The sequence below is a fragment of the Pelodiscus sinensis genome, chromosome 6, assembly GCF_052426305.1.
Source record: "Pelodiscus sinensis isolate ZL-2025 chromosome 6, ASM5242630v1, whole genome shotgun sequence".
In the NCBI taxonomy this organism is placed as follows: domain Eukaryota; kingdom Metazoa; phylum Chordata; order Testudines; family Trionychidae; genus Pelodiscus; species Pelodiscus sinensis.
Window position 1 is genome coordinate 130,439,799 of NC_143057.1, and position 12,294 is coordinate 130,452,092.

General features: G+C 59.4%; 1 protein-coding gene across 6 annotated transcripts in view; it reads left to right on the top strand.

The window, feature by feature from the left end:
- Positions 1-11,026, top strand: part of UNC13B (unc-13 homolog B) — a 341,304-nt gene extending 330,278 nt beyond the window's left edge. For all 6 annotated transcript variants that reach the window (XM_075932839.2, XM_075932833.2, XM_075932834.2 and 3 more), the window contains 3 exons: positions 6,907-6,999; positions 7,463-7,622; positions 9,234-11,026. In XM_075932839.2, coding sequence (XP_075788954.2) covers positions 6,907-6,999; positions 7,463-7,622; positions 9,234-9,519 — 539 coding nt within the window. In that variant the 3' untranslated portion in view covers positions 9,520-11,026. The remainder of the gene's footprint in view (positions 1-6,906; positions 7,000-7,462; positions 7,623-9,233) is intronic.
- The last annotated feature ends 1,268 nt before the right edge of the window (positions 11,027-12,294 follow it).

Consider the following 12,294-nt stretch of genomic DNA (forward strand, 5'->3'; position numbering starts at 1 on the left):
CTCGTGGGGGAGCCGATGTAGGTGCACGTGGACTCCTGGCGGGGCTCTCGCCTGGGGTTCCTGCCACTAGCGCTGGTTTGGAGTCGTACTGGGGCGATTGCCATGTGAAGCAGCCCGCCCGTCGCTCACGGCCTGAGCAGTGGCCCAGGCGGCTCTGCCGGACCCTGGCTGGCAGCGGCGCTGCCTCGCCGTGAGAAGAATGCGGCGGAAGGTCTGGTTTCGTGCACAGCTGGCACAGGGTGTAACGTACGCTCCCTCGCCTCGCACCCATCTCCCTTGCAGGAGGCAACCACACGAGTCCTTTGCTGCGCCCTTGCGATGGCCCATTGGAGGTCTCCGGTGGCTCCTGGGAAGCCAGGGTCACACTGCCCCAGCACGAGCGTGGCTCAGGGCCGTCTGCACGGCGAGGGCCCCACAAAGCCTTTGTCGTTCTCAGGTGCTTGGCAAACCCCAGACAGCAGCTTTGCCACAGCGAGCGCTCGTGCGAGCCAGGCTCTGGGGGCACCAGGAGCCTTCTCCTGCCAGCGGAGCAAGCACCGGTCAGGGTGGACAAACAGCGTTTGCACTGCCCCGCTCGCAGCCACGTGGCACGCTGCTGAAAGCCACCTCTTGCAGACAGCCTGCCCCAGAGCTCTCCGCGGTTCAGGGGGAGCCGTCCCCAAGTTTCTGCACAGAATAGTGTCCGTCTGGAGCCAGAGGCGTCCATTGACCGTCTGTGTGGCCCATTGCTCCTTGTTCTGCCATCTGCCCCCACTGAGAACAGCCTCTCTCCAGCCTCTTTGGGACCCCCCTGCAGGGAGTTGCAGGCTGCTCTCAAATCCCCCCTCACTCTTCTCTTCTGCAGACTGAACAAACCCAAATCCCTCAGCCTCTCCTCCTAGGTCACGTGCTCCAGCCCCCCAATCATTTTCATTGCCCTCCACTAGACCCCCTCCAATGCATCCACATCCTTTCTATAGTGGGGGGGGGGGAGGTGAAGGGGAGCAGAACTGGACACAATACTCCAGATGTGGCCTCACCAGAGCCGAATAAAGGAGAATGATGACATCTCTGGATCTGCTGGCAATGCTCCTCTTAATGCACCCGAATACACCGTTAGCCTTCTTGGCTACAAGGGCCCCTGTTGACTCATCTCCAGCTTCTCATCCACTGTAACCCCCAGGTCCTTTTCTGCAGAACTGCTGCTTGGCCAGTCGGTCCCCAGCCTGTAACAATGCTTGGGATTCTTCCCTCCCAAGGGCAGGACTCGACACTTGTCCTTGTTGAACCTCATCAGATTTCTTTTGGCCCAATCCTCTGATCTGTCCAGGTCACTCTGGACCCTTCCCTGCCCTCCAGCGTATCCACCTCTCCCCCCAGCTCAGTGTCATCTGCAAACTTGCTGAAGGTGCAATCCATCCCCTCGGCCAGGTCATTAATCAAGATGTTGAACAAAAGCATCCCTAGAACTGATCCTTGGGGCACTCCGCTAGAAACCGACTGCCAACCTGACATCGAGCCATTGGTCACTACCCGTTGGGCCCGACAGTCTAGCCAGCTTTCTGTCCATCTTACCGTCCATCTATCCAATCCATACTCCCTTAACTTGCTGGCAAGAATATTGTGGGAGACCGTATCAAAAGCTTTGCTAAAGTCAAGGTCTATCACATCCACTGACTTCCCCATGTCCACAGAGCCAGGTACCGCATCATAGAAGCTAATCAGGTTTGTCAGGCAGGACTTGCCGTTGGTGACTCCATGTTGACTAACCTGATCACTTTCCCCTCTTCCACAAATGTTGAAGTGACCTAAAGGATCCTTCCTTCCCCAGGGGGAATACTGGAGAGGCCATATCTCTGCAGCGCGGGGACATCTGGTGGCCAGACAGACCAAGCACAGCTCTTCCCTACGTCCCCCTTGCACAAGGAACTCCATGTCCACCACCATGTTCCGGAGCCCCTCGCTTGCACTCTAGACGCGTTTCCCAGTTAGCCGTTTACTGGGAACAAAACCCTCCAGCTGTTGGAAACGAGGAGACGCACCCCGTTGTATTAGACATCCATACTCAGAGTAAGAGGCGGTTTTCTGGCTCTGTCAAGGCAAAGCGCTTCCCAGTCCAACCAGCTGATAGCGCCGTTCCCAGCTTGGCTTGGACATGTTCCTGGAGGCTTCTCAAGGACGTTATCTTTCATTCCTGGACTCTCCAGGGCAGGCTCGGAGGCCTGGCAACCCTGCAAACGAGCCAAGCCCCCAAATCCCTCTGGTTTTGCATCCTGGTTGAGCTGCCCTCGCCACTGCTGCTGAGGGCGGCCACATGAAAGCAGTAGACTTAACTAGGACTTACACCCTGCACGTTATCTGCATTTTCCAGGTCATGGCTAATATGGTGCATTGTCATACCACACTCCCTTATGTGACCTGCAATCTGCCGGCACGGATGTGATGTTAATACAAGAGCAAGGGAGCGTTCAACTAAACGGAGAAGTGGCAAATTCAGAACTATTTCACCTAGTGCAGCGTTAGCCTGTGGAACTCCTTGCCACAAGATCTGTTGAGCCGAAGTGTGTAGCAAAGCGGTGGGCAGACTGTGGCCCATGGGTCACACCCAGCCCATGAGACCTTTTAAACCAGCCTTTGACCCCCCGTCTCCTGCAGAAGCGGGGTCGGGAGCTTTCCTTGCTCCCTCCATCCCTGCAGCAGCTTCACATGTTCCTGGAAGCACCAGTTCTACAGCTCCCATTGGCCAGGAACCGTGGCCAATGGGAGATGTGGAGCCAGAGCAGGGACATGCTGCTCTTTTCAGGAGTCACTTCGGGTAAGTTCCTCCGTCCCTGCACTGGCAGGTCTCCCCCCCCTCCTGGTCTCTGAACCCTTCGATTGCAGCCTGGAGCCCCCTCCTGCACCCCAAGCCTCTCCTCCCCAGCCCGACCCCAAAGCCTGCACCTCCCCCACTGCCCCAGCTCAATGCTCAAGCCCTGATCCCCCTCCCATCTCCCAAACCTCTCCATCCTGGCCTGGAGACCCTCCTGCACCCCAAACCCTGCACCCCCGGCCAGAGCTCCCCACATAGTTCCCAGCCGAGAATCCCCCCCCCCCCACCATCTGAACCCCTTGGTCCCAGCCCAGAGTACCCGCCTGCATCCTGTATGCCTCGTTTCTGGACACCCCCCTCCCCCCCAGCTGGAGCCCTCACACCCCCCCCGCACCGTAGACCCCAGTTCTGTGAGTGTTCGTGGGCCTCCACACCATTGCCATGCCCAGACGTGTCCTTCAGGCCCAAGCGTTTGCCCCACCTGGAGTAGCTGGATTTGAACAAAAAGGGGGCTAAAGGGGGTGGGGGTGGGTGTGTGGGTGGAGTAGCAGGATTTGAGGAGGAGGCTGGGGGAGGGACATGTCTTTAAAAGGGCGTTGGAGGGCTCCAGCTGAGCGCACCACTGGGGGGCTGGGAAGAAACTTTGGGGGCGATTGCAGCTCTGTGAGGCGCCGTTCCCAGCCAGTGGGACCGGCACATCCCTGCCGGGCGTTTGGACCATGCCTTCCGCTGACCGTTTTTACCTAGGAGCATGGAGGAAGCTGTGAGCTGCAGCTCGGTTCCAGGCCCCGCCCTTACTGTCGTGTTTCAGCAGCCCCGCACTGCGGAATACTCCGGGCGTGTGTCGAGGGGGCAGAGGGAGAGTTTGGGCCGATTTCTGCCTGTCAGGATTCTCTCTGGCTGGCGTTTCCCTTCTGTTCATCCGGCCTCCTGTAGGCTGGTGGGTGGAAATGGCTAAAAACCCACCGAGTGTAGCGTGTGTGGGGTCAGCCAGCCCCGTTGCACTTCAGCTGTTCTACTCAGCAGCACTCGCCTGTCCTCGGACTGCCGAGCCTGAGCTCAGAGCTGTTTGGCTTCCGCGGGTCAGAGCTCTCTGCATCCCTGCGCCGGCAGCCAGGCCCCAGCCCCTCGCCTGTCGAGACGCCGCTTCAACGTGCTGCGGGCGCCGCCGACGGGGGGGTCAGTCGAGCAGGCGCTAGGGTGTGTGACTTGCGCCAGTTGTTTGCCTGTCGCTGCTAATTGGATTGTAATTCGCACTCTTCTCTCTCTGTCCTGCCTCCTCTTGCCTTCTGCATTCACGACTCAGTGCATGATGGGAAAGGTATTAGGGTTACCGCTAATGAGGACGTTCTTCCTGAGAAGGGTATGTTCAAGCCTAATGCTGTTACCATAACAACATTAGCCAGCTGCACACTTGCCTTGTTTGTGGAAACCTGTTCGAGAGACCCCCCCGCCCCCCGCCTGTAGCCCCCTGTAGAATCTACCCCCTGCCGGCTGCTCCCTCCCCGCAGATCCCAGAGCTGCGAGGCGATACACAGATACCCCCCGAGCACGCCATGAATTCATGGGACTGGACCGTCTGGTCGGCACTCGAGGGTGGATGAGCCCTTCTTGGCCAGACGTGCCAGGCTGCCCTTCCCCGCTGCTATGGCTGAGTCCGCGCTCCTCGCTGTGCCTGCCCCGTGCTGCGGGGCAGGTTATTCGTGGGGGGTGGGAAAGGGTCAGACGTGCGCCGGGTAGGCGCGAGCGTGTGTCCCGCCGCTCGTCCTGCCGCTCGCTTGGATTAGGGTGCAGTGGAGTCGATTAACCGAGAGGCAAAAGCGTATCGGTTCGTGCTCTAGACTACAGGCACTTCCCCCGCCCCCCGGCCAGTGCGTGTTTTAACAGGCTGGCCAGCAGCCCGCTCAGTCCTGGCTCGGTCCAGGACCTGCCCCGCTGCAGCTCTGCATTTAAAGGGTATTAGGAGCCGGGCGGGCAGGCTGCCCAGCTCAATTCCGGCTCACGTCCCGTCCGGGAGCTCAGATCCCCTCTTGTCAGGGGCTGCTGCCGCCCCGCGCTGCTGTCTCTGTCTCCTAGGCAGCAGCGTGGGGCAATAGGCAGCCAGTCCGCAAGGGGAGCTGGTTTCAAGCTCCTCTGATACAGAAGCAGCAGCGCGGCGTGACGGGGGCTCCTGGGGAGTGGGGCCAGAACGCACTGGCTGCCGGCCCCGCCCCCGGGGACTACAGAATAGTCGACTACCCTGCGTGTGGAAGGGCACGCCAGACAAGCCGGCTGGATTTCTGCGCAAAGGCGGTTTACCAGACAAGCCCCAGAATGAATCCGCTTGCCAAGTGAACGGCTCAGATTCTGCTCTCCCAGGGTAAATGGGAGCAGCTCCCGAGTCTGTGGGCTCCCTGGTGTCAGTGTGGTGCCCGTCAGGCCCCATGCAGCGTGAGTACGACACTGTGCGTGCTCCTCAGAACGGGGCCGTACCGCTGGAGACCCCCCGCCTCCTCGCTGCCTAGTCTGCATGCAGCTCGGCGTGGCGTGCTGGGTCTCCTCCCAAACACAGGCATGCCTGCCCCCAGCCCCGTGCTCTGCACAGGCTCCTGGCATCTGCGGGCAGGCAGGGCACAGACGTGCGCAAGGGCCCTGCTCCTGCAAGTGCCAGGAGAGGGGTGGGTGGGTGGGTGGGTGGGGGTGTGTGTGTGTGTGTGTGTGTGTGTGTGTGTGTGTGTGTGTGTGTGTGTGTGTGTGTGTGTGTGTGTGTGTGTGTGTGCGCGCGCGCTCGTTCGTTCATTCGTTCCCAGCCAGATGCCAGCAACCTGGCTCTGCAGCAGAGCGATGCCGGAAGCGAGGGAAGCAACGAGGCAGGTTAAAATCAGACCCCCCTGCCCCCGCCCTGACAGTTTCTCCTCACGCATACTCTAGCGATGGGGGAGGGTTTGGTCGTTCTGCCCCTTGGTCTCTTCCAAGGCTCTCGAGAGCTCCCAGGGAGGTGGATCAATCGGAGCCATTGGGTGCGCTCTGGAAAAGAACCCGCGTCAGTCCAGGATCCGTCTGGATCTGCCCCTGACGAGCGTCCGTGCCGTTTCGCACACCCTGGCTGCTTCCCACCCAGCGATGGCTGCCTGCAGGACACCCTTCCAGCCTGGGCATTGCCGGGCAGCGAGCGGCGTTTCTCCGCCCTTCTGTGCCGGTGACTCCTTGGGACTTAAAAAACATGACCCCCCCCCTAAATTGTGATGCCCTCCCCCCACCTTCAGCTCAGAGGCATAGGCTTCAGCAGCGCCCCCGTGGCTCAGGGCTGAAAGGTGAATTAGCCACGTGTGGCCTCTGGCCGGTTCCCCGGCTTCCCACGCCCCGATGCCAGGCTTGCAACCCCCCTTAGAACGATATTTGTTTCGTGCGCTCTCAGGATTGGTCCGAATTTCGCTCCACCCCAACCCGCCACGAGAATGTGAAGGCTCGTTTGACCTCTGACCCTTCCCCGGGCCTCTTCTGGTCAAGCATGCTCCCTTGCCCTCAGGACACCTCATTTCTCCCGGGCGAAGGGGCGTTCTGAGCAGCTGGTACGCTCCTAACTTCCCTCAGAATTGTCCGTGGCTGCTACAGGCCTGCAGGGACTCGTCCCCGGGGGGTGGAGGCAACAGGACTCCTAGTTGTTGTCTGGCAGGCGGCTCCCACGCACTCTTTGGGGACTGCATGTGCACGGGGCCGCAGGGCAAATGTCGGGTCGGCCCTGTGCCCTTTCCCCTTGTTTGCCTGCCGTCCCCTCGCCCCGTTGGCATGGAGGGGGAAGGGAATGCCGATGGCCTAGCTCTGAAGTGCTGCACGGTGCCCTGTGTAGTGGGACCTCGCGAGCAGAGTTGGGCGCTGTTGGAGATTTTCAAGACGCTTCGAAAATCCTTCCCGGCGTGAGCTCTGGGCCGTGTCATGACGGGGTGTGGAGCAGGGGAGCAATGCACGCGGGGTGTGCTCGGCCGGCAGGCATGATGTTGACTTTAAGGGCATACGTCGAGGAAGCTGGTTAAGGCGTAACTCCCTGCACGGGGGCATTGCCTTGCTGAGGGCACACGCTGACGCTGGGCGCCAGGCCGCTAATCTTCCCTCTGGCGTTTGTCACTCTGCCTCAGGTTCGGGTGTGGAGGACCCCGTGGGCGAAGTGTCCATACAGATCGACCTGTACACGCACCCAGGGACCGGCGAACACAAGGTCACCGTGAAAGGTACCGTCAAGCGGGGGGCTGTGTGCGCAGTGCGAGGCCGGGCCAAAGCCCGCGGGAACGAACGGTTCTAGGTACCGCTGTGCCCACGCTGTAGGCTGGCAGGCGGCAGGGTGTCTGATTTTGGCCAATCTGTGCTTTAAGACGACAACCCAGATGATTTCAAGTATGAAAACCAACGTCCTTTCCTGGTCCCAGCCAGCAGTGTCAGGCTCAGTCGCTCGGCTGCTCTTGCTCGACTGGACGGTGCTGTTGCAGAAAGAGAAGGTTGTTTTTTAACAGCGCGTTTTAAGAAGATGGGGCGGCTGGGTGTGAACCACAAACCACCAGCCCTATGGAGAGAAGATGAAGCCTTCCCTCCGGTCAATCCGCTGCGCCCAGCGTTGTCGGACGCCGGGGGTGCGAGCAGCCGCGCGGCAGAGCGCTGTGCGCTGGGTAGGGTTCTCACCTGCTCTCTCCTCTCTAGTGGTGGCAGCCAACGACCTGAAGTGGCAAACCTCCAGCATGTTCCGCCCCTTTGTCGAGGTCACTATGATTGGCCCGCACCAGAGTGACAAGAAAAGAAAGTTCACCACCAAGTCCAAGAGCAACAACTGGGCGCCCAAATACAACGAAACCTTCCACTTGTGAGTACGCACGACAGGCTGAGGGTCTGCCTCAGAACGTGCCCGCCCCCCCGAGCGCAGGCGGCCCGGCCCGGGGACCCTGCCTCCCTCCCCCTGCCCCCCCGAGCGCAGGCGGCCCGGCCCGGGGACCCTGCCTCCCTCCCCCCGCCTCCCCGAGCGCAGGCGGCCCGGCCCGGGGACCCTGCCTCCCTCCCCCCGCCCCCCCGAGCGCAGGCAGCCCGGCCCGGGGACCCTGCCTCCCTCCCCCCGCCTCCCTGAGCGCAGGCGGCCCGGCCCGGGGACCCTGCCTCCCTCCCCCCGCCCCCCCGAGCGCAGGCGGCCCGGCCCGGGGACCCTGCCTCCCTCCCCCCGCCCCCCCGAGCGCAGGCGGCCCGGCCCGGGGACCCTGCCTCCCTCCCCCCGCCTCCCCGAGCGCAGGCGGTCCGGCCCGGGGACCCTGCCTCCCTCCCCCCGCCTCCCCGAGCGCAGGCGGCCCGGCCCGGGGATCCCGTCCTCCAAGCGCAGGCAGCCTAGTGCAATAGAATGACCTGTTGATGCCAATAGGGCAACCGGGAGCAGCAGACGCGTCTTTGGGCTGATATCGTGGCGTGAGGAACCAGCTCGCCATGGGAGTGCTGAGGGGCTGCAGCTGGAACGCTGCTCTCGGGGCCAGATGTGTCGGTTCACGGCTCGTGTGCAGAGCGCCTGTCGGTTATGGCCAGAAACACGTCTGACAGGCTCTGCTGTGCACCCCCCTGCGTTCTTAGGGTCCGTTATTGCAACGAGGCCTCGGTTTTATTGGTAGAGTTGAGGCTGAAATTTTCTCCTGTGAGAGCAAAAGTCTGTCCCTTTACTTGCCACATGGGCCAAGCTGCCTCCAAAGCTGCTTCCAGGGATACCGTCTTCTCCAGCGGCTAGAAATGCAGCCGTTGCGAACACCGGCGATTGCTCCGTGGCCTCCCGGTAATGCAAGGGACCTGCCCTCTCAAGGCCTTACACCAGGCAGTAGCCTGGTCCTCATCCCACTGGTAGTCAGAGAGGGGGTTACACGGGGAATCAGCCCGTCTCTTTCCTGTTGCATCGTGAGGGAGGCTGGAAACGGCGGAGAGAGGCGTCTGCTTTTTTTACCGTACAAGGGTCAGGAAGGTTACGTCCCGGTTTTGCGGGAGGTCTTGCTGAGGGGAAGCCTCTGGGTTTCTAGTTTGCCAGCGGGAGTCTGTGAGGGTCTCGGCCAAGTGTCGGTTTTCAGTGCTCTGGGTAAAAATCCCTTCTCCTCACGGGAGCTCCAATTTCACGCTCTCAGCTCTCATGGCATCGCCATTTCCCCTGTTCTCCATTGCCATCGAGTACTCGGGGCTAGACAGGACCTGCCTTTCCCACATGAAAAACAAGCAGAGAGTGAAAATTCCTTCTTAAAAAGTCAGGTTGTCAGTCTCCCCTACGAAGCAAGGCCCCTTGTGTGGGCTTTGCAGAGCCCCTTTCTGATGCTCTGCTCTGATGGCAGTTTCCTCTGGAAGTGAAGTTTCGTTGCCAGGCTCAGAGCTGGAAAGTGTGGACAGGGCGTCGATATATTCCTGGCGTGACACTGTGCTTTCTGCTTGACTCGGAGTAACTCGTGTGTCTCCTTTTCAGCATCTTGGGGAATGAAGATGGCCCGGATGCCTATGAGCTCCAGGTCTGCGTGAAGGATTACTGCTTTGCCCGGGAGGATCGGGTCCTGGGGATAGCCGTGATGCAGCTCCGGGACATAGCGGACAAAGGGAGCTGTGCTTGCTGGTGCCCACTGGGGCGTAGGATTCACATGGACGAGACGGGGCTCACGGTCCTGAGGATTCTCTCGCAGCGCACCAATGACGAAGTGGCCAGAGAGTTTGTCAAGTTGAAATCGGAGTCCCGCTCCGTGGAAGAAGGCACCTGAGCTGAGCGCGGAACGTCCCCTCCTCATTTTCCTTGTGCCAACATGTGCGAGTGTTCAACGACTTTTCTTTTCCTAATTACAAAAGGTTTTTCAGTTCGCCTGTGTTAGCGCCGCTAGTGCACGAGCCGTGCGGGAGACAGCCCCCCGTCTGCTGTGACTGCGTTAGTTTGTAGTGCTGGGCAAGGCAGCGTGGAGGAGACGACGCCCTGTGTATCTCAGACGTGCGTTGTGCTCTGTGCAAAATGGTTTTCTGTCTGGGCGGGGCACACTGGCGTGTGTAGATGGGGACACGGTGAGTTTTAGCCATTGGCGTCGGCAGACCTGAAACGTCTTCAGGATCAAGCCATGGGCCCGACCTCCCCAGCGTGGGTGGGGAGGAGAGCGATGCTTTCGGGGGTTGGGAAGCGCGACTGTTCCCCATGCTGCTGAGCTGCCCAAGGAAGGGCTGGTGTTGAGAACGCTGGTACCTGCCATGTGGGTACCTCTGATGCCGCGTGGTTTGGTGATCTGAGAACGGAGACCAAATGAGTGACCCAGACCACGCGGCTGTGAGTGGAGGCAGGACGAGCCTTTGCCCAGCTGAACAGGAGCAGCCCCCAGCTGTGTAAGGCGTTGCGCTGTCGCAGGCTGCTAGCTGATTCCAAGAGCCACATGTGGGGCCCCGGCGCAAGTATGGGGATGACAAATGAAACGGGTGCCCAATGCTGGGCTGACACCAGGCAAGCCCAGGGGCGTTGGGTGTGAGCTGGCAGCGCAGTATTTAGAAGAGGTCACTCACGTGGGTTCGGGTGGCTTGGCTGAGGGTTCCCTGCTATATACCCAGAGGGACTGACCCGACGGGGGCAGGCACAGCATGTGCCCATCACAAAGAACTGTCCAATCACACGAGTCGGAGAAGGGGAGGGGCTTTTCCCTCGATCTCGAGGTTGCTGTTAGCCATGCACAGGATGGTTTGCCGGTGGTAGGACTGTCCGTCATTCTGTGAATTCATGTCACCACGGGAAATATTTTTGCACTAGATTAAAGAAGTGTCCAATTTTTTCTTGTAAAATGCAAAGTTTTGAGCAAAGATGATCACAGAGACAGCCGGGTTGGCTTTTAGCGGATATTTCTTAGCCCGGCAGGTAAAGATTGGGATTTATACTTGAGACTTTTCTTTTCTTTCCTATTTGCAGCCAAGCGAGCACTCTGAAAACAGAAGGTGGAATGAGCCAGTCCTGGCGCATAACGTACTGTAACACTGTCAATAAAGTCAAGGACTGCATTTTGGGTGATTCCTTTTGTATTTTATTTTCTATTTTTCTCTGACATTTGTACAGCTGTATGATATGAACCGTGTTCTCCACAGGCCTGCTTGTCGAGTTCTCATACCTGCTCTGTTGCTGTCTATACACGTATTATAATAATGGTCTTCAAAGCTCCGAGCTATTGTTATTTTTAATCATTGTCTGTGCCATTGGTTTAGAAAATGGTAGTACAGTCTTGAATAAATTCTCTTTTAGCATCAGTCCCTTCTGTGCCTTTGCCTCCCCCTGTTTAAAAGTGGTGCTGCCTCTTGCGTGCTGCACGCGCTCGCCAAGGATGCAAACCGTCCCTGAACAAGGGGGAGAGATGCTCTTCCCCTCGGGGCGAAGGGGCTGGGAGAGGCTGTGGGACCTTTTCCTCCAGGTGTGACGCCTGACCTGCAGTTACAGGAGTGCTCCGTGTTTCACGTACGTTCTGCCTTGCGGGTGTCTGCCGAGAGAGACATTCCTGATTTGTAGCCTCCCACTGCTTCGCTCGGGTGTGTTCTCTGGCAGCTCACAGGACGAGAGCCGCATGGCAACCGCCACTGGATCAGATGCTGCTGGCGATGGATTTTCCCAGCGCCGTGTGGCTGTATGCGCCCCACTAGCAGGCTGGGCGTGTGGCTTTTCGGTTTTCCTTCTGGAGAATTGGCTGCACACACCTTGCAAAGGGCCGCTACTCAGAACAGAAGCAGAAGAGGAAGCTGCCTTTCCCTTTCCCGATGGCTCCTTCCTGACTCAGAGGGGTCAGTGCATTGTCCGTTACTGTGTGCAGCTGATCCCTCGGTGCCTCGCCAGGCTCCTTTCCCAGCCGGATGAATCAGAGCGTCCCGACGCGCGCAGTGCCAGCAAGCCCAGAGTGACCGAGGAGCAGCTGATGTGCTGTGCTAACCCAACTCCACTGCACTGCTACCTGACGCGTCAGCTGGCCTCCTGCCTGGCCCCGTGGGGTCAGCTCGGCCTGCACGTAGACCACTAGGACAGGAGGGTCTTTGAGAGGTCTAGTCAGTCCTCTGCCCTCACGGGGACCGAGGGAGGGGGGTGGAATCTCCATCCCTAGAGGTGTTTACGTCCCGGCTTGACCAAGCCCTGGCTGGGCTGATTGAGTTGGGTTGGTCCTGCTTTGGGCGGGGGGTTGGACTCGATGGCACCTGAGGTCTCTGCCCACCCTGGGATTCTCTGAGTCTGATTTCCTAATGCCCATCCTAAACCTCCCTTACTTCCGTGTCAGCCCCTTGCTTCTCGTCCTGTCCTCGGAGGTTAAGAACAATTTTCCTTCTTCCTCCTTGTAACACCCTTTCGGGTACTTAAGACTGTTCTGTCCCTGACACGCGTCTCTTCTCCAGACTAAACAAACCCACGAATCGTGTTTTCTAGACCTTCAGTCGTTTCTGTTGCTCTTCTCTGGACCTTCTCGGCGTTCCTGAAATGCGGGGCTCAGAACTGGACAGTGCTCCAGGTGAGGCCGGCGTGGAGCAGAATTATTTCT